This window comes from Myxocyprinus asiaticus, chromosome 31 (genome assembly GCF_019703515.2).
Source record: "Myxocyprinus asiaticus isolate MX2 ecotype Aquarium Trade chromosome 31, UBuf_Myxa_2, whole genome shotgun sequence".
NCBI lineage: Eukaryota > Metazoa > Chordata > Actinopteri > Cypriniformes > Catostomidae > Myxocyprinus > Myxocyprinus asiaticus.
Window position 1 is genome coordinate 22193390 of NC_059374.1, and position 20982 is coordinate 22214371.

At 40.1% G+C, this 20982-nt stretch overlaps 1 protein-coding gene across 4 annotated transcripts in view; it reads left to right on the plus strand.

Annotated features, from left to right (window-relative positions):
• The window catches only part of ulk2 (unc-51 like autophagy activating kinase 2), a 56308-nt gene that overhangs the window by 32016 nt on the left and 3310 nt on the right, over positions 1–20982 (plus strand). For 2 of the 4 annotated variants that reach the window (XM_051666197.1, XM_051666200.1), the window contains 15 exons: positions 449–531; positions 643–693; positions 783–871; positions 1046–1217; positions 3005–3065; positions 6525–6674; positions 8584–8729; positions 8816–8899; positions 13081–13343; positions 13444–13640; positions 13831–13940; positions 14253–14387; positions 16675–16886; positions 19591–19769; positions 19876–19994. In XM_051666197.1, the coding sequence (XP_051522157.1) occupies positions 449–531; positions 643–693; positions 783–871; positions 1046–1217; positions 3005–3065; positions 6525–6674; positions 8584–8729; positions 8816–8899; positions 13081–13343; positions 13444–13640; positions 13831–13940; positions 14253–14387; positions 16675–16886; positions 19591–19769; positions 19876–19994 (2051 nt within the window). The remainder of the gene's footprint in view (positions 1–448; positions 532–642; positions 694–782; positions 872–1045; positions 1218–3004; positions 3066–6524; positions 6675–8583; positions 8730–8815; positions 8900–13080; positions 13344–13443; positions 13641–13830; positions 13941–14252; positions 14388–16674; positions 16887–19590; positions 19770–19875; positions 19995–20982) is intronic. The other 2 variants (XM_051666198.1, XM_051666199.1) reach the window with 2 other exon arrangements.

Sequence of the window (20982 nt, forward strand, 5' to 3'; positions counted from 1 at the left end):
TAAGGCACAACAACGGCGCTACAACATGGGCCACCATCTTGATTGTTTTGGGTTGAATGGATCACATGACTGCGTCACATGACAACAAATACATCATCGTTTTCGCATATCTCCATTTTCCCTGTTCATACTACAACGCGAAGACGGCTTTTTAAAATTTACCCACTTGGGAGAGTATTTTCGAAAAGCTAATTTTTCGCTCTAAATTTTTTTTTACTTTACATTCTCTTGCAACGGTATAGTATATATTATAATTTATTAAGAGCAAATGAGATGTACACATAATCTCTGAAATGAACACTTATTTTACACCTTAATTACTCAAAATTAAATAAAAAAAATAAAAAACTGAAAGTGTTTATTATAAATATCGGCCGATTAATCAGCCTGGCCAATATATCAGCCCATCACTAGTCCTGTATAACTAAAGTAAGCTTCCTGTTCACAGCATTCCGAGAGAGACATCTCCTCAGCTGGAAGATCTGCTGCTGGGGCTGCTCCAGAGGAACCAGAAGGACCGTATGGATTTCGGTCAGTGCATTTTTGTTATTTTAGTGCACTGTGAAGGGATTTTAGGGTTACTGGCCATTTTGAAGCACCGGTTTTGTTCCCTTTTCTCATTTTATATTTTGCTTTCTGCAGACACTTTCTTCAGCCATCCTTTCTTGGAACCGAAATCAACTATCAAAAAATGTAAGCAAGAAGTTTTGATAGCAAAACAGATGCTTTGCTGGATAAGATCTGACTGGACACTTTATTAAATGCTGTCTTTCTTTATCCAGCATGCCCTGTTCCAGTGCCCAAGTGCCCTGGTTTGGTCACAGACAGCACGTGTGGCAGCTCCCCTTCTTGTCGTTACGTGTCTCCTCCGGTACGTCTATCTCATTCTCATACTTGAGAATCCACCATCACACCAGCACAGGTGTGAGAAGATGCGAAACTAAGGCGTTGTACAAGATCACAGTTTGATTACAGTATTCAGGAGTTTAAATAGCACTGACTCAGCTTCAGGTAATTAGGTTCAACCCCACCTTTGTTTTTGCAGTCACTGCCAGACATGCAGACTCTACCCGAGGATGTGCTTTCCTCTCCACCTCTTGGCCCTCCCAATTACCTGCAGATTTCCAAAGAGTCGGGCGGCAGCACCAGCAGCAAGAACTCTTCCAGTGATGCGGATGACTTTGTGCTGGTGCCGCATCTCTCCGGGGAGCAATCCTGTGAGTCACATAACGTCACTGAGCACACGCTGCTAAACATGCGCCTAGACGGGCCTCAACTGAACTCTACACTGCAAAAAAAAATTTGTAATCAGTATTTTTCAGTGTTGTTTTCCAGTAAAAATATCTAGACATTCTTAAAGGGATAGTTCACTCAAAAAGGAAAATTTTGTCATTATTGACTCACCATCATGTTGTTCCAAACCCATCTGACTTTTTCTTCCGTGGATCACAAAAGGATACGTAAGACAGAATGTTAACCTCAGTCATTTCACTTTCATTGTATGAATAGTGACTTTGAGCTGTCATTCCTTAACATTCTGCCTAACATCTCCTTTTTTGTTCCACGGAAGAAAAAGTCAGATGGGTTTTGAACAACATGAGGGTGAGTAAATAATAACAGAATGTTTATTATGTTGGGAACTATCTCTTTAAAAAAGATACATTTACTAGAGCTGTCAAAATTAACATGTTAACACATGCGATTAATTAAAAAAGTTCATTATAATAATGCGTTAATTTTTCTTAATCGCGATTAATGCATTAACCTTTGCGATTTGTCCGCCTGGAGTCATTACACTGACAGACACACCACAAACACGCACAGCAGTGATTCAGTGTTAGTGATAAAGTGATGGGGAAAGGAGTTCTTAACACTATTTGATGTACAAAACCAGCCTAGACAGAACTTGTGACAGAAATCAAGTATTTTTCAACCTATGTAAGGTCCATTTTAATTACCACAGAACCATCACCAAAACGCAGAATGGGACGTTTTTTTCTGCAAGCGCTTTTCATGTGGAGTTCAAAGTGGCACTTGATGGTGGTGCTCTGATGCGAATTATGAACACGGCTTCACGTTTGCTGTAACAAAGCAGACAGCCACAGTCTACCGGAAGATTAATATTGTGGAGGATGAGAGTTAAGAGATTTAATGCCCATTGCAATGAATATGCAACCTATGTGATGTCTAGTTCTTTCAATTAGTCAAACTCCCAGTTAGACTTTGGGAAACATTTAATGTTACTTGAATTGGTGCTGTATTAGTGCATTTCTGTCTTTATACCGTGGAAGACTTTGTTTGGAACATGTTAATAAAGCATTATAATGTCACATATTGTTTTTGTTTTTTTTCTTTCCTAAAAGGAAATAAATGCATTTTGACAGGAAAATAAGTATGTTCATGAGTCAAATTTCAGAACTTTCATAATCTGAAATACTATGAAAAATGATGCTATTAATCGCAATTAAAAAAATTAAAACAATTACTTGAAAAGCAAAATTGCACATGATATTAAAACTTGTTTTCAAAGAATATGTCTTGAATTAAGTTTATTTCTCTTACCCCATCAGCAAATTGTTTTATTTATTTATTTATTTATTTTCATTTTAAGCCTATATCTAACAAAATATAAATTACCAATGAGATTAGAAACATAATTCAACAAGTGTTCTCTGAAAACAAGTCCACTATCTATTATTCATTTTGCTCCTCAAGTAAATTTATGTTTAGATATTTTTACTGGAAAACAAGGCAAAAATTGTGATTAAGAAAAAGTGTTTTTGTTTTTTGCACTTACACACACAAACTAACCGCTGCATGTAAGCAGCTTCTCAAGCTGTTTTTGTGTGTGTATTTTAGCCTATCGAGAGGCGTCAGCTTAGTCAGCACTAAGAAAGTCTTCCTGTTCTGATTGTGCTCTCACGTGCTGTGATTTGTTGGTGTATGTGTTACTGTGTTTGTATTTGTGTAGTGCTTACTGCTCCTTTCTTTCTGTTCTCCTTAGATGACCTTCCGATGGGGGCAGTGGGCCGCAGGCCGTCCAGTGAGTTCCTCCTGTGTGGAGGGTGGGTATAACATCACTTACATAGTTCACCAAAAGACTAATCACTTTAACACTCTCCAGATGCAAATCACAATGCCTTCAAATCTCAAAAACATGTAATATTTTAATAGGTTGACCTTTAGGTTTACCCTGTTGAAAAGACCAGCATAGCTGGCTGTCTTTTGGATGCTGTTGTGCTGGTAAAGCCCCGCCAGGCTTCTTAACTAGCTTAACCTCGTTCGACCCTGTGTACACATCCGTGGACATTGTATTTTGCCTTCGCTATATGCAACACATAATTTAAATTAATTTAAACTGACTTATGTTTACTTTAGCACATTTTTTTCTCAGGATGTTAGGATGAAAGTAAGGTGCATTTCAAGCTTTTCTGAGACCAGAGCACACAGACAGCACACTGGAGGTTAAGTCATTCACTAAATAGGGAGCAAGGGAGCATCCTAAATGCATTCACTCCTGAAATCTGAACAAAAGTTCAGTTTCAGGGGCCGTATGCATAAAACCTCTAAGAAATGCTCTTAAGAATAGTCTTAAGCTTTGACTTAAGTGTAAAAAATGTCTTAGTAAAAAGTAGGACTTGTTTAAGAGTATAAGCTTTTTATAAAGAAGCTAAAAGCAACTTTCAGTAAAGTCTAAGCCTGATATGGGACAATGGTAATCAGTACATAGATTCAAAATTTATAATTTTATTTTTACATGGTTGGCAGTGATTGGATGACACTGGCCATTACTTTGAATCAGAAATATTTAAGCTAATATCTGTAACATCTCAAAAACATGAATAATAAACACTCCTGGAAACATCATAAACAATTTGATAAAAAGAAAAAGAAAATCGGACTTTCTGTTGCTTGGTTTTATTTAAAACGTAGTCACGCTGTCAACATGTGGACATAAAATTAATATATAATTTTAGGAAAAATATTTGCTCTAGAATTATTATTATTATTTATATATTTTTGCATATTTATTAGGTGCTACTAGTTACAAATCAAAAAGGGAAATAGAAAATGCACACAGCAGTCACACTCGGGTCTCAGGAGGTTAACCACCTTCTAACAAATACCATGTTGGATGACTAGCTGGTAAACTTAATGGCTATGCTGGTCCACCAGCAAGACCAGCACCAAACCAACTTCCAACGTAAACCAGCCTGGATGAGCATGGTCTTTTCAGCAGGGTAGTAGGCCAAAGACACAGAGAGGAATATGAACTCCTCTTGTAAATAATTTTTATCCTTATTGTTTGTTTGCATCATGAAAATATTGTATTGTGGATTAGCACACTGATCCATTTGCTTTGTTGATATCATGGGAGATATTTTTGGTGCTGTCCACTCCCAAACTATTTTATCATGAATGCCAGTGCACGGTTGTGACTTTGGGTGGCTGCTGTTTGTGCAGTAGGATGCTGGTGTGGCTCAACAAGGGACTGAATCACATGACCGGTGAATGAGAGTCCAGTGGGAGTGTGAGCGCCTGTGTGTGTTTGTGCTTCAGCCTGAAGGATAGACACCCTGCTATCATTTCCATCTGCATGTATGATCTAAAACTGTTTCCACACCTTATACTTGTGATCCGCACCCTATTTTCATATAAAAAGGTAATGTAACATCAAGCTGACTAAACAGTTTGTCATGGTGGAATTATGCAGTTAATTTGACATATGATTTTTGCCAGAGCTGACAGAGTGCCAGATGGTTAAAAATGTGTGGTGTGCATATTATGATCTGGAACCGTAGTTTGACTGTCTGTGTGAAACAGCAACTGTCAAAAGAATCATTGCATGTACTCTGAGCCACTTCCTTTTCCTTTGTGGGTTTTTGTTTCTCCTCTTAAATAAGCATGACAGAAAGATGTACTCCACCTTCTCCTGTCTGTCTCTTCCTTTTACGCATACAGTTCACACTGAACGTGTTTTTGCATCTGTCTTGTTTTTCCATGTAAATATGCGTTAGACGAACATCTGTGACCATTGTGCCGTCTCGCTGTATTTTTAGCATCTCGCGCAGGAGCACCGTGTTTTTTTCAACACCGTTTCAAGTAAAAAAGACCTTTAAAAAACTTGTCTCGAAACTCCTAGGTTTTGTTAGATTTGTTGCACCGCATCTAGCTTTTTTAGCGAAAGAACGCGTTCGGTCGGAATAGTGTAGAAAAGCACACACACACACACACTCATTCTGTTGTCATTATTACACCACTTATCCTACTGTCAGCATTCTTGTAATGTCATTGTAACACATTTGTTAGCTGACATGTAAAGATAGTCAAATAAAATTATTATAATCAGGCATGCACCCTTAAGCATTTAAATATGACTTCTCACAGAGAAACACTTGCTTATGACACACTTTCTGCTTTTGATTAATAATTATAACAAGGGCATAACAAGAAACCAGTCTCTATAAGATATTCTGGTTCCTAAATATGACTCCACTTAGTTTATGTAAGTTTATACGATTTTTTTTGGTCCATTTCATCCTCCGTCTGAAGAAAATCTCATGTTAAGTAGCATAGTAAAAGCGCATCTCTCCACAATTTAAGGTATCATTCTTGTTAATAGCACAAATGGTGCTGGACAAGTTACATGCAGAAGTTTAATAGTTGTGGTTAGTTCAAATCCCTAACCCTAAGTATAAACAATAGTAATAGTGGTGCTTGTCTTAGCAAGCAGCAATAATTAATATATTTTTCGATTAATAGGTGATTTTTTTTCTTTGCTTTTCAGTACTTTGGCACTTATGTTTCTCGAGGTGTACAGTGTTTTTTTGCCTGATCAGATGTGTGGTATTTGTGGTGTTGTGCCATGCTGAACTGACTCTGGGTGAAACAAAGAAACTCTCTTTGTGTGCTGTTGCCGTGCTGCCTGGTTAACAGCTCACGTGTAGCCCTCACTACGCCATTCAGTTTGAGGCCCTCCCCCACTTCACAGCATTACACAATCTAGTAATCTTGACATCAAATCTTAACTTGCAGCTACTTTTTTTCATTTTTAGCCCACCTTCTCCCCTTATCTGAGCTTTGTTTACGCACCCCTCCCATGCATGACCCAGTCATGACATCTGTGAAAAAAAACAACATTTAGTTCCTGGTAGAATGAGAATGAGATGTTTTTTTCTCTGTGGGCCCAGCACGTGCCATCGCCTGAAAGCACAACCCACATTCTGAATGAGCCAGCCCATTTCTCCTCCCTCCTTCTTGCAGATTGGTGAGGGCTTTGTGTTTACACAGTGACTCCGCCTCCTGTGGCCAGGCCCTTTGAGCAGAAACTGCTTCTGCATACTGTTACAGTTGACAAACTTTGAAACGTAGAGCTTTTTGCTGGTATTTCTCGCACTTTAAATTTAGCTTTAGTTTTTTAACAATACTAACTAATGTTGAGGATTTCATCAAGGTTTTGTCACAAAGATGGTTTTGGAAAAGCATTACGATTGGATAACGAACTTATTTTCTGGGTTTCCCAGGCAGCCACAGCCATCCACCGGACAGACCCCGATGGTGTCGCCACGAAGCGAGACCACCCCGATACCTGTACCCACACAGGTCCGAAACTACCAGCGCATCAAACAGAACCTCTCCAGCAGCCCGACCACCACCCTCTATGGCTCTCCCAGGTAAGAGATCTGACATCTGCATATAACCGAGCAACACTAATTACTTTTAGCAGCATGCCTTTATTATGTAAAGTATTTGCCATACTCCGCTGCTTTCCACATTTAAGTTTGCCTCAGTGTAATATAATTTCCTGAACCGTCTTACCAGCATATACTTCGTGAAACATCTTAGCATGATGAGATTTTGCTAACTGATTCATGATTGAAGCTGACAGCCTGATGGTGCTGCATTATAAGGGGCATTGTCTTAGTGAGGGGGTTGGGTTTGGGGTTTTCAGGCAGGTGGCTAGCAGAGGGTCTGGAGATTATGACTGCTGCACTTTCCCCTATTAGTCAGGCCAACCATCAGCAGCTGCTTGGCCAACTTCACTCGGACTTGCCCAGTTTCTCAAAACGGGATTAAGCTTGTCTTGCTGTGTCTGCTGCCCAGGGCCAGGCCGGTTCACATTATCTCACCCTGTGGTGAAGAGGCATAGCTTCAGACCAGTGCCAGCTTCTTTGTTAAATGAGTCATGTTTGTCTTCCAGCACAAGCGGTGCACCATCGAACTATTAAAACATTTCCAAGAAGCTTTGACAGGAGCGAAGTTTTGCCATTAAACTTAAGCATGGGCTGTTTGGGAAAGCAGGAATATTTAGGACCTCACATTAATCCAAAGAAGTATAAGATTTTCTTTATGCCAGGAACTCTTCCACTAAGAAATCAATTTACAGAAGACACTCTGTGTTTCACGTTTAGTGCCCCCAAAAATGTAATTGCATTAGATCATATATCAAACCAAGTGGCATTTAGTTTTAAAGAAAGGCAGCACATACTTTTCAAGCAGAACATTGTACAGAAGGAAGTTTGTTAGGTTTTAAATTATATATAAAGCAATAGAGTGTTTGGGCATGATCTGTTTGTCAGACTAGTGGAACATGTCCATAGTGAATGTAATGAAATTCACCTATGGTTACTCTGCAAGGACACCTGTGTGAACTTGAGGGGAATTAACTTCATGCATCCACACAAAAATCACCTTGGGACCAATTGGTTAAAAGTGGTTTAAAACAACTTAGATAAAGTTCTGCGAAAAGTTCTAACATTATTTGTTTGCAGATGCCACTTGCTTTGATATTTTGTTATTTATGCATTGGCATACTTTTTTAAGCGTGGCTTAAAAAAATTGTATTCTCTCATTATTTAATCACCCTCATGCCATCCAAGATGTGTATGACTTACTTTCTTCTGCTGAACACAAACAAAGATTTTTAGAAGAATATTTCAGCTCTGTAGGTCCAGACAATGAAAGTGAATGGTGACCAGAACTTTGAAGGTCCAAAAAGCACATAAAGGCAGCATAAAAGTAATTCATAAGACTTCAGTGGTTAAATCCATGTCTTCAGAAGCGATATGATAAGTGTAGTGAGAAATATTTAAGTCCTATTTACTATAAATCTCCACTTTCACATCCTTCTTTTGTTTTTGGAGATTCTGATTCTTCATGCATATTGCCACTTCTGTGCTGGGAGAAGAATTTCTAGTTAAAAAAGACTTAAAAATTGATCTATTTCTCATCCACACCTATTATATTGCTTCTGAAGACATTGATAAAACCACTGGAGTCATATGGATGACTTTATGCTGTTTTATGTGCTTTTTTTCAAAACCTTCAAAGTTTTGGTCACCATTCACTTGCATTGTATGGACCTACAGAGCTGAGATATTCTTCTAAAAATCTTTGTTTATGTTCAGTAGAAGAAAGTCATACACATCTGGGATGGCATGAGGGTGAGTAAATAATAAGAGAATTTTCATTTTTGGGTGAACTATCCCTTTAAGTGTCCAAATACTTTTTTGGGGGCCACTGTAGTATGAGGTGATTTTTGTTTTCTTTTATCATAATATTGGAAGTTCTTAATGGCTACAGGTCAGGCACAGTGCGGCGCTCCAACACAAGTCCCATGGGGTTCCCTAAAATGGTTTCTGGGTCTCCTAGTTCTGCAGACACGGTCCAAACCGTGGGACGGCGTCTCTCCACAGGCAGTTCCCGGCCTTACTCCCCCTCTCCATTAGGTAAGATTCCTTTTTTAATGCCTCTGTACGAGGTTAGTCGGGAAACTGTATTTCTAAAGACTGACGTGATCTGACATGTTCCCCAGTGGGCACTATTCCTGAACAGCTTGGCCATTGCTGCTGCGGACATCCCCAAAGCCACGAGCAACGCAGTCGCAGCTCCTCAGGCAGTGAGTTGATGTGTGAATGTGTCTGTTTGTGCGAGAGATTGACATGTAACCCTAAAGCGCTACTGTGTCCTCTTCAAAATTGGTCACATTAACAATCTCACAAGTGATTGCCACAGCTGTTTCCTCCCAGTGGGTCTCAGTGTGTCTATGTTATTCTGGTCAACATGGAGACTGTGCTCATGGCTCGACAACTGGTCAGGAACAATGCATTCGGTTTAAACAACATACAATGTGGCACATGAGCTTTCTTCTAAAAGCATCTTCAAACCTTACCTCCAGTTCTCTGAAGCACGTGTTTTTGCACAAGTGTGTCACTGTAAACTTGTGAACTCAATGATCATGTCAAAACAAGAGATATAAACCTGATGACATGCTGTAGTTTACTTTCAGTTCACTGAAGTTCATGGAAGGCTTACTGTATATGTCCATGTACTGTAGTGACATCTAGTGGTTGAGTCATAAAGCATCTGGTGTGCTATGGCAAAAATAAGTTGGTTAGTAATAACCATGTGTTAAATGTTAAAGGGAGAGTTAACCCCAAAATAAAAATTCACATTAAATCAACCTCATATCATTCCAAACCCATATGTGGAACAATACAGATTCACTTTCATTGCATTTTTTTTTTCACACAATGAATGTGAAAGGTGACTGAAGCTGTCAGTTTGCCTAACATCTCCTTTTGTGTTCCCCGGAAGAAAGGGTTTGGAACAACATGAGGGTGAGTAAATGATGACTGGATTTTTGTTTTTGGGTGAACTATCCCTTTAACCTTTTAAACTCTGTAGGTGTTTTTAAAGATTTCCTGTATCAGTGGCATACCCAAAATTAAAGGCTTATAACTCGACAAAAAAAAAAGAATTTTGTGAATGTGTTACATTTATATAGCGCTTTTCTGACACTACACTCAAAGTGCTTTACATACAGAACAGGGGACTCTCCTCACCCACCACTAGTGTGCAGAATCCACCTGGATGATGCAACAGCAGCCATAGTGCACCTATACACTCACCACACAGAGTAGAGAGTACAGTAATATAGACAATTCAGGGATGGGGATTATTAGGAGGCCATGACTGGTAAGGGCCAATATTGCCAGGACATGAGGGTTACACACCTATTCTTTTGCAAGAAGTGCCCCTAATATTTTTAGTGACCACAGAGAGTCAAAACCTCAGTTTAATGTCTCATACAAAGGATGGTGTCTTTTTACAGTATAGTGTCCCTGTCACTATACTGGGGTGTTAGGACCCACACAGACCACAGGGTAAGCACCCCCTGCTGGCCTCCCTAACACCTCTTCCAATAGCTACCTTAGTTTTCCCCAAGAGGTTTCCCATCCAGGTACTGATCAGGCTCAACCCTGCTTAGCTTCAGTGGGTAACCAGTCTAGAGCTCCAGGGTGATATGGCTGCTGGCAAGTGTTTGGTATCATTGTAAAGAAAACTGAAATTTTGTATTATTATTATATAGATTATGATAAATTCTGAGACTCTCAGCCTAAGAAACTGCTGAAAAATCACAAAAACACTTGAGCCCAAAATGTACTTTTTTTCTTATCTTTCTGATTTGACATTATATATCTCTGGGTGTAAATAAGGCGGCTCCGAAAATCTGCTTTTGTTGTTATGAATGCTGCAAAAATGTTATGTTGATACGACAAAGTTATAGCATTACAAATATAATTTATCCTAGTGTACAAAATATCTCCAAGTGTCCAAAAGCCTCTCCAAACAATTAAAACATAATAGTTGTACATATGAACTAATTACACATGCAAATACAACAATGACTAAAAGTTATCATAGCATGCAGACATGATTTTAGTAATGAGATTTCACAGAATGAATGCCAATTATCTCAATGAGTCTGCACCGAGTCTGTGTCATGTACTTGGCGCCATCTCCTGGTGGCTATTTGTAACATTGTGCTTCGTGTGGATTATCTAATGATCTATGCATCTGATTAACTTTTATGTGGGCTCCTTTGAAAGATAATTGCCTCCTCCTAGTTATGTTCTGTTTATTTTTAGTGAAGTTATAAGGAAGCATGCGACAAAAAGGCAACACCTGTTCACATGAAACATAAATGCCAAAGATATGCAGTCATGTGAAAAAATAAGTACACCCCATGTAAATTGTTGCCACTTTTGACATATTTGGACAAGCAAACATTTGATCCTCTATGAAACAGTGCCTATAAATAAAGTTGAAATACTCAAACAAATGACACATAAAATTGACATTTTGTAGTCATTTTCATAATTTAAATAAACAAAAAAACTGATCAGTCACATGGAAAAAGTAAGTACACCCCTACATTTATCACACCTTCAAATCCATAAAATCAGAATCAGGTGTTCAAAATTGGGTGCCAATGATTAGAACCTCCTTAGGGAGTGCAGGTGGAACCTGTCTTAATTAAACCTCTTACATCTAGTGTCTATTGAGGTGTGTGGTGTCATCATGCCAAGATCTAAAGAGTTTTGTAAGGCCTTCAGAAAAAAGGTTGTGGATGCCTATGAGTCTGGCAAGGGATTTAAAAAGATCTCCAAATTATTTAAAATAAATAATTCTACTGTAAGGAAAATCTTTTACAAGTGGCATATATTCCAAACGACTGCCAGTTTGTCCAAGACTGGCCATCCCAGCAAATTCAGCCCAAGAGCAGACTGTTCCAGAACTCCAGAATTTCATTACAGAAGTGCATGCGTCTACAATCAGAAAGAGACTGCACAAATTTGACCTGCATGGGAGGCGTGCCAGGAAAAAGCCTTTACTGTCTAAAAAGAACATTAGAGCAAGACTACAGTTTGACAATGAACATATAGGCAAAGACCAGGCCTTTTGGAATAATGTGCTCTGGACAGATGAATCAAAGATAGAGTTGTTTGGTCACAGTAGCAGTACACATGTTTGGCGCAGACCAAAGACAGCTTTTCAGGAGAAGAACCTCATACCAGCTGTGAAGAACGGTGGTGGAAATGTTATGGTTTGGGGTTGCTTTGCTGCCTCAGGGACTGGGCAGCTTGCAGTCATTGATTCAACTATGAATTCTGCATCATATTAAAGAGTGCTTGAAGATAATGTGAAGCCATCTGTCTGAAAGTTGAAGTTAAACCTGGAAGTGGACCTTTCAACATGATAATAATCCTAAACACACTAGCAAATCCACCAAGGAATGGCTCAAAAAGAATAAATGGAGGATTATGGAATGGCCTATTGAAAGCCAGATTTGAATCCCATTGAAATGTTGTGGGGGGATTTGAAACAGGCAGTACATGCAAGAAAACCCTCAAACATCTTGCAACTGAAAGAATTTTGCAAGGAAGAGTGGTCAAAGATTTCAGCAAACCAATGTCAGAGACTGTTGGACAATTACGCAAACACCTACAAGAAGTTATTTCTGCTAAATGGGGCAATACTAGCTTCTGAGGCCAAGGGTGTACTTACTTTTTCCACAGAAGATTATTACATCTATTAATATTTTTGTTGAATAAATGATTGAAAAAGCACATTTTCGTTGTGGTTTTCAAAGAGGATCAAACGTTTGCTTGTCCAAATATGTAAAAAAAAAAAACAATTTCCATGGGGTGTACTTATTTTTTCACATGACTGCATAATAAGCTATTACTCGCTATATGTGTGTCTGTAAGTAAAACAAATTCTGTATTCTACTCTTTAAGAGCTTTCCAACAACATATGACACATGGCTATTTGATCAGTTTAATGTTTTTACTGATTACAAAATTATTAATAAATTATCAAAACGGAACTCTTCTGATTTGTCTGCAAATTTCAAAGCACTTGTTCAGTTTTGGTCATAATGCCTACATGTGTTTTTTAACTGTGATTTTTACTTCTATTTCTATTCATATATATATTTATGATTTTATTGTAAACTGTGGGGAGAATAGTCGTACCAAGAATTTCACTACATATCGTACTGTGTATGGTTATGTATGTGACCAATAAAACTTGAAACTTGAAACATTGGAAAGTACAGCTAAGTTTTCAAACGATACCTATTTTGTGTTGGTCAAGACAGGAGCTATTAATTTTTTGAAAAAAATAAAATAAAATTCTCGTGGGCCAAGCTTAAAGGGTTAATAGATTTGTGGTGCAATCAGTCAAGATAGTTTTAGAGGTTTTCATAATAAGATGGACAATTTTATATTATAGGTTCCCCTGTGCCCTCCTCTCAATTACTGGGTGCTCGTCTTCCCACACTAACTGACTTCTACCAGAACAAACAGAAGCTACACAAGCAGCTGTCTGACCCAGTGCACCCCACCTCTTCAGCCTACCCCACCAGCCACTCCCCACAGCTCAGCCGCCCTGGCAACCTAGGAACCTCCCCAACCAAGCACTTTGGCTCCTCCCCTCGCACCTCTGACTGGCTAACAAAGTCACCCCTGCCCACCATCATTGGCTCTCCCACTAAGGTAAGCTATAGAAAACACTGAAAATACAAAGTACTTCTCATGTGTATGCAAAAGGTAAATGAAGAGATCCTTTGACACAGAATAATCTTATTTCGGATAGGCAACTGCTCCCTTCAAAATCCCTAAAACTCAGGCCTCGTGCAACCTCATGGCCCTGGCTTCTCAGCAGGGTATAGCTGACAACCCTACCACAATCAAGACATTGATGGATGGACGAGACCTCTGTGCACATCACTGCTTGGCCTATCCCAGCAGCCGCCAGTCTGCACCAGAGGCCAGCAAGACTTCCTTTGGCAGGTCAGCAAAAGTTTGATTAAAGTACCAAGTTTTTGACTCTCCTAATGCATTTGATATGCTAATACGCACCCCAAGTGTTTTGTCTCACCATGTAATCTAATTTGTCCCTGCTTCTTGCATTAGATGAAATTCATCTGTATTGAATTCAAATTGCATTTAGTAACAAGCTAAATCTGGTTATTTTCCTCAGGTCTGTAAGTGCTGGACGACTGTCAGAGCAGCCGGTTAGAATCACTTTGGGCGGACATCCATATCAGGGCAGCACAGACAGCCTTAACACAGAAAGACCCATGGACACAGGTAACCACATTTACTCTTTGTAGCTGCATTATTCCACTATAATATTTCAGCTATGTCTTATGACTTACAATGCAGTGCATGAAAAAAACCATAAAATGTCTAAAACTGATTTTGTTATAGTTTTTTTGCTAAATCCAATTTTTGGAACTGGTATTATTTTACTTTTGTATGCTTAACGTGACCCCATTTACATCATTTGAGCTTCTCCTAAAAGCTTGTGGCCTGCATAACGTGCTTTGATTGGCTGCCATTGTTTGTGTGTTTTAATGGCTGAGTATGTGAGTGACCCCTGTGTGTGCATCCCTTCACCAGCCCCGGCAGGGACTTGCGGTTTGCCAGCCAGTGGGGCGAGTACGCGCACAGTTGTATTCACGGTGGGCTCGCCCCCCAACAGCAGTACCCCTCCCACCTGCAGCCTTCTCACCTCCCGCCCACGCACCACCTCAGGTGAGGGGCTTTTCCTCATAAACCCGCCCCAGACACTGCTGCTTCAACTGCTGCACCACACAGATTATAGAAACTGCTTTTGCGTAAAGGTGCCATAAGTGATTTTGATATGAAATGACACGCAGAAAACGTCCTTATTACCTGTCATATATCACTGAAAAAGGTGCCATGAAATTTCACACCTGGCTCTGTAACAGCCATTGGCTCGGTATACAGTGGGGTAAAAGATATCCTCGAGCCAGATCCTTTGTTTAGCCAATCAGAAGACTTTCTGCCTGTCAATCATTGTGCACGTTCACAAGGCAGCCCATATTTATTCGTATACAGGTGCATCTCAATAAATTAGAATGTTGTGGAAAAGTTCATTTATTTCAGTAATTCAACTCAAATTGTGAAACTCGTGTATTAAATAAATTCAATGCACACAGACTGAAGTAGTTTAAGTCTTTGGTTCTTTTAATTGTGATGATTTTGGCTCACATTTAACAAAAACCCACCAATTCACTATCTCAAAAAATTAGAATATGGTGACATGCCAATCAGCTAATCAACTCAAAACACCTGCAAAGGTTTCCTGAGCCTTCAAAATGGTCTCTCAGTTTGGTTCACTAGGCTACACAATCATGGGGAAGACTGCTGATCTGACAGTTGTCCAGAAGACAATCATTGACAAGGAGGGTAAGCCACAAACATTCATTGCCAAAGACGCTGGCTGTTCACAGAGTGCTGTATCCAAGCATGTTAACAGAAAGTTGAGTGGAAGGAAAAAGTGTGGAAGAAAAAGATGCACAACCAACCAAGAGAACCGCAGCCTTATGAGGATTGTCAAGCAAAATCGATTCAAGAATTTGGGTGAACTTCACAAGGAATGGACTGAGGCTGGGGTCAAGGCATCAAGAGCCACCACACACAGACGTGTCAAGGAATTTGGCTACAGTTGTCGTATTCCTCTTGTTAAGCCACTCCTGAACCACAGTCAACGTCAGAGGTGTCTTACCTGGGCTAAGGAGAAGAAGAACTGGACTGTTGCCCAGTGTTCCAAAGTCCTCTTTTCAGGTGAGAGCAAGTTTTGTATTTCATTTGGAAACCAAGGTCCTAGAGTCTGGAGGAAGGGTGGAGAAGCTCATAGCCCAAGTTGCTTGAAGTCCAGTGTTAAGTTTCCACAGTCTGTGATGATTTGGGGTGCAATGTCATCTGCTGGTGTTGGTCCATTGTGTTTTTTGAAAACCGAAGTCACTGCACCCGTTTACCAAGAAATTTTGGAGCACTTCATGCTTCCTTCTGCTGACCAGCTTTTTAAAGATGCTGATTTCATTTTCCAGCAGGATTTGGCACCTGCCCACACTGACAAAAGCACCAAAAGTTGGTTAAATGACCATGGTGTTGGTGTGCTTGACTGGCCAGCAAACTCACCAGACCTGAACCCCATAGAGAATCTATGGGGTATTGTCAAGAGGAAAATGAGAAACAAGAGACCAAAAAATGCAGATGAGCTGAAGGCCACTGTCAAAGAAACCTGGGCTTCCATACCACCTCAGCAGTGCCACAAACTGATCACCTCCATGCCACGCCGAATTGAGGCAGTAATTAAAGCAAAAGGAGCCTCTACCAAGTATTGAGTACATATACAGTAAATGAACATACTTTCCAGAAGGCCAACAATTCACTAAAAATGTTTTTTTTATTGGTCTTCTGATGTATTCTAATTTTTTGAGATGGTGAATTGGTGGGTTTTTGTTAAATGTGAGCCAAAATCATCACAATTAAAAGAACCAAAGACTTAAACTACTTCAGTCTGTGTGCATTGAATTTATTTAATACACGAGTTTCACAATTTGAGTTGAATTACTGAAATAAATGAACTTTTCCACGACATTCTAATTTATTGAGATGCACCTGTAAGTGATGGTACAGTGTCCTGCTCTCGCCAAACACTCAGGGTTGGACAGCGAAATGCTCAGGGGGACCCATCACCCTCCATCTGCTCCAACACAACACTCTCTAGTGTGTCAGTATGTGCGCACGTGTTTTTGGAGTGCAGGGTTTTGGAAAGAGGGGGCATGGCTAATTCAGCTGGTCTGGTTGAAGCTCCACAACGGCTAAAATCGCTTAAAGCACCTTTAATGACTTTCCTCATGTTTGTTCCTGCCACTGTTGTTTACGATGTCCTTGAAGACATTTTTACACCATCTGATGCATGGAAGTCATGATCAACCTCAAGCTAATAGAGTCCTAATACTGTAAGCAAGGCTGTATGGCTGACTTGTATGTCTCAATATGTCCACAGTAGGCTCCAACAGTTCAGCAGGCTCGCTATGCTCCACCAGCGGTAAGGTGTATATGGGCTCTCCCCCAGGCATGACCATTGGCAGCTCCCCACCAGGAGCAGAGGGGGGTCCCAGCAGTCTTCGCTACGTCCCTTACGGCACCTCCCCACCCAGCTTGGATGGATTCATCACTTTTGAAGCACCGGAACTGCCAGAGGAGACGCTGATGGAGGTGAGAGAGGGCAGATTAGACATGAGTAGGAATGTGAAAGTACTATTACTTCAGTGCAAAGTTGATTATAAAAATTATATAAAAACGCATTTTAAAAAATGTACGCAATTTTTTTTTATGTCATCGGACCTTAATAAGGAATATTACAACCATTGGAGCAATTTTAACTTGAAGTACAACCTGCTTTCAGCAGGGGGCAGTAAGCGAAATTCCAGCTATATAGGCAATGCACAGCTGTACAGACAACAAACAAATCACACCTAGGCTTGCTTTAAACTAGAAACAGCACAAGATGAGGACGCATTTAAACACAGCGGGACGGAGCTCAATTCCGAATGCAGAGATCTCAAGACGTGTTTTTCAAACTACGTTTAACTTGACTAGTGACCTAAAAACAGTTTTTTTGTTGCAACACAACCAAAGTGAGGCACACCAAAAGAGTCTGTCTGATGCAGGTGTACACTGATGCCCTTTTAATAAATCTATCTCGGATAGATTGACGAAGTCTTTTGCAAAATGGATTTCTGTGGACTGTATACCAATGAAAGGCTTGTGTTCAATAATATGGAAATAAACAATACAGTTGTGCTCAAAGGTTTGCATACCCTTAGAGAATTGGTAATGTATATACCATTTTTAAAGAAAACATGAGTGAGCAGGCAAAACACATTTCTTTTATTTCTTATGGGATTCATATTCAACTGTAGGTTATAACAGAATGGCACAATCATAAAACAAAACATGGCAACAAAGAAAAAAATTAAATGACCCCTGTTCAAAAGTCTACATACCCTTAGTTCCCGAATTTTCCACTTCTTAGTAAGTGATTGAACAGTACTGACTGTTATTTTCAAGGCTTTGGATATCTTTTTATATCCTTTTCTTTATAAAGTTCCATTACCTTGTTACGCAGGTCTTTTGACAGTTCTTTCCTGCTCCCCATGGCTCAGTATCTAGCCTGCTCAGTGCATCCAAGTGAGAGCTAACAAACTCATTGACTATTTATACACAGACACTAATTGCAAAATAAAAGGAGCTGAGTGGGTATAAAACCACTCATTCAGATTTTTTCTTCGGAGCCGAGCGGTTGTGTTTCAGTGAGCTGAATTGCTCTGCCGATCCATTCACCTCGAAAGCTGTTGGATTTACAGCGTATTTCAGTGGTTTCTTCCCCTCTTGCACCGGTGGTGTGCAGAGAACGCCCCTGGGCACTTCAGCAGCTAAAAGAGTATATTCTTCCTAATAAAAGAGTATATTTTCCTACTAAAAGAGTGGCACAGCGTCTTTTTAAAGATGCCTACCCGTCTGTGTATAATTCTTGGTTGCGGTCGCTATCTCTCTGCTTCTGACGGCCACGATGGCTGTCTCTTGTGCTTGGGCGCTGCCCACGCGGAGACACCGTTCGTGGATGAGAGCATGCGAGAGCATGACCGTGGCAACGTTGCGGTCGCGGCTTTCCTTCGTCAGAGGGAAAGCCACCCCAGCGGCTCCCTGTCTCGGTCCTTCTACCTACAGGTATGAGGCCATGGCGGTTAACACTGGGGCCGATTTGGGGACCTCAATGGGAGACCCCCCACAGACCTCCCATTCCCCAGTACGCTCAGTACACGAGGAGGCTGAATCCTCCCAGACCGCGTCTCGTCCCCTCATGGGACCTCTCCATGGTCCTTCGGGGCCTACGGGGAGCTCCATTTGAGCCCCTGGAATCAGTTGAACTAAAGGCACTCTCCTTGAAGACTGCCCTCCTGACTGCGCTCACTTCCATCAAGAGGGTAGGGGACCTGCAGGTGTTCTCTGTCGGCGACACGTGCCTGGAGTCCCACGAGCACACTCTACTAGGAGTGTGGCGGCCTCCTGGGCTCTGACCAATGGCGCCTCTTTAGCAGACATCTGCAGAGCAGTGAACTTGTCCCTGAGGTGCAGGGGAACGTACGACGCTCGTACGAGCGTTGGGGGAGGTTATGTGATGGCTGGGTGCGCTGGCTACGAGGCACACAATGGTCTGCCCGTCTCGCACCACCAGTTCACGTAACACAGTTCAGCTAGTTATGGCGTTTTGTATAGGGACCCCTAGTGTCACTACATCGACACAACGTCGAGTGAGTGACAGATAGGGAACGTCCTGGTTACTTGCGTAACCTCCGTTCCCTGATGGAGGGAACGAAACGTTGTGTCCCTCCTGCCACAACGCTAAACTACCTGCTGAAATGGCCGGGACCTTGTCGATGATGCCACTTTTTGTATTGTCTTATCAATGCTTTACTCGTAATGCATTTTAATTATCTAAATTATTATTGTTTTCATTATATATACAGTATATGTTATTTGTAATTATTTAAATCTAAATATTTATAGTTGTGTATTAATTATATATTGAATTATTGTTTTTGGCTTTCTCAGCAAATATTGATATATTCGATTAATTGTGATTAATTCAATTCAATAAACATTTTAATCAATTGACAGCCCTAAAAAAATAAAAATAAAAATACTTTAGTCTTCAGTCTTTCTGCATCATGACTACCCTATACATCAATCTAAAGGACCATGCCAGAGCTTACTGTTTAATGACTGGTCGGATAGCTCAGGATTCCAGCTAATCCACATGATCAATGCATCCAATTATACAAAGAGAAAAATCTGTATAGGATGATATTAAAGCTCCTCATCAGACATAATAGGCTTTTGTGTGTGTTCTTGGTAGCGTGAGCACACAGACACTCTGATGCACTTGCGGATGATGCTGTCCTTTACGGACTGTATGCTGGAGATTGCTTCTCTTCAGGCCAGAGGACCAGATCTAGGTGCATCCGCCGCCTCGCTTTATCCACCTCAGGACAGTGTGGTGGTGGACCAGATCAGTCAACTCAGCAAGGAGTGGGGGTAAGAGAAGCCCAGACACACTCAAATGGATGGATGCTCACAAGGAATCTTCAACATTGTGAGACTTTAAAGCATGTGTAATCATTTTCATCATCATTTCATACAGGAAGGTGGAGAAACTAGTGTTGTACATGAAAGCCACGCAGCTGCTGGCCTCTTCGCTGCACCTGGCAAAGGCTCAGATCAAGTCTGCCAAACTCAATCCATCCATGGCTGTTAAACAAGGTGAAAAAACAATCTGACAGCTTTACTTAAGAGTATATGTGGTGATTTTTTTACAGAGCAAACCAGTTCCCTAAGTTACACAACTTAATGTTCTGAGAGCAACAAAAGAGTCAGGGGAGTGGTCCTTACTGTTTTAGCCAGTCAGCAGTATTTGTAGCATAATGTTGATAACCACAAAAAATTATTTCATCTCGTCCATTGCTTTTGTTTTTTTTTTTTTAAAAGAACAAATTGTGACTACAGTAAAGCACTTAAAATGAAAATGAACGGGGCTAGTCCATAAACGTTATACATACTGTTTCAAAAGTATTGCAACAGGACATAAACATTTTACATGCTAACAAGTTAATTTGATAAAATCGCTTGGAAACCTTATTTGTGTAAAGTTATGTTACATTTTACAACTTTGTTGTCATGACAAATAAATAAAGAAGGGATAAATCAGTATGATTTTCTGTAGTAATCAATATTATGCCACAAATGCTGTCAATTGAGCTTAACTTATATTGAACCTGGGGCCTCTTATAAAACGTAGGTGCTATCAGATTTGATCGTTAATTTCATGGATTTGATCCTATGTCAAAAGTGAGGAACAAATCTGGATACATAAAGGCAGAACCTGATGTGACAATGTTCTTATGCGTACGTTAACTGACAAGCATGCGTAAAAACATTTTTTTTTTTTTTTGTGCTTATATTTCACATTTACGTGAACAAGAATATTCCGATATGAGTCAGAATGTGGACATATTTAGATTTTGTTTGCATAATTTATATGCTTTATTTTGGATATTTGCTGTAACAGAATATTTATTTATAGCTCTATCTGCCCATTTCCATAAATTAATTTTGAGACCTACGAGATAACAGGCAGGTGTTATATATAGTATGGTATGTAATACAGCATGTCAAGCACATTTTTGCAGCAAGAAGGAGAGATTATATTTTACATCCCTTAAAACATAGCTAAATCAATATACAGATGGGA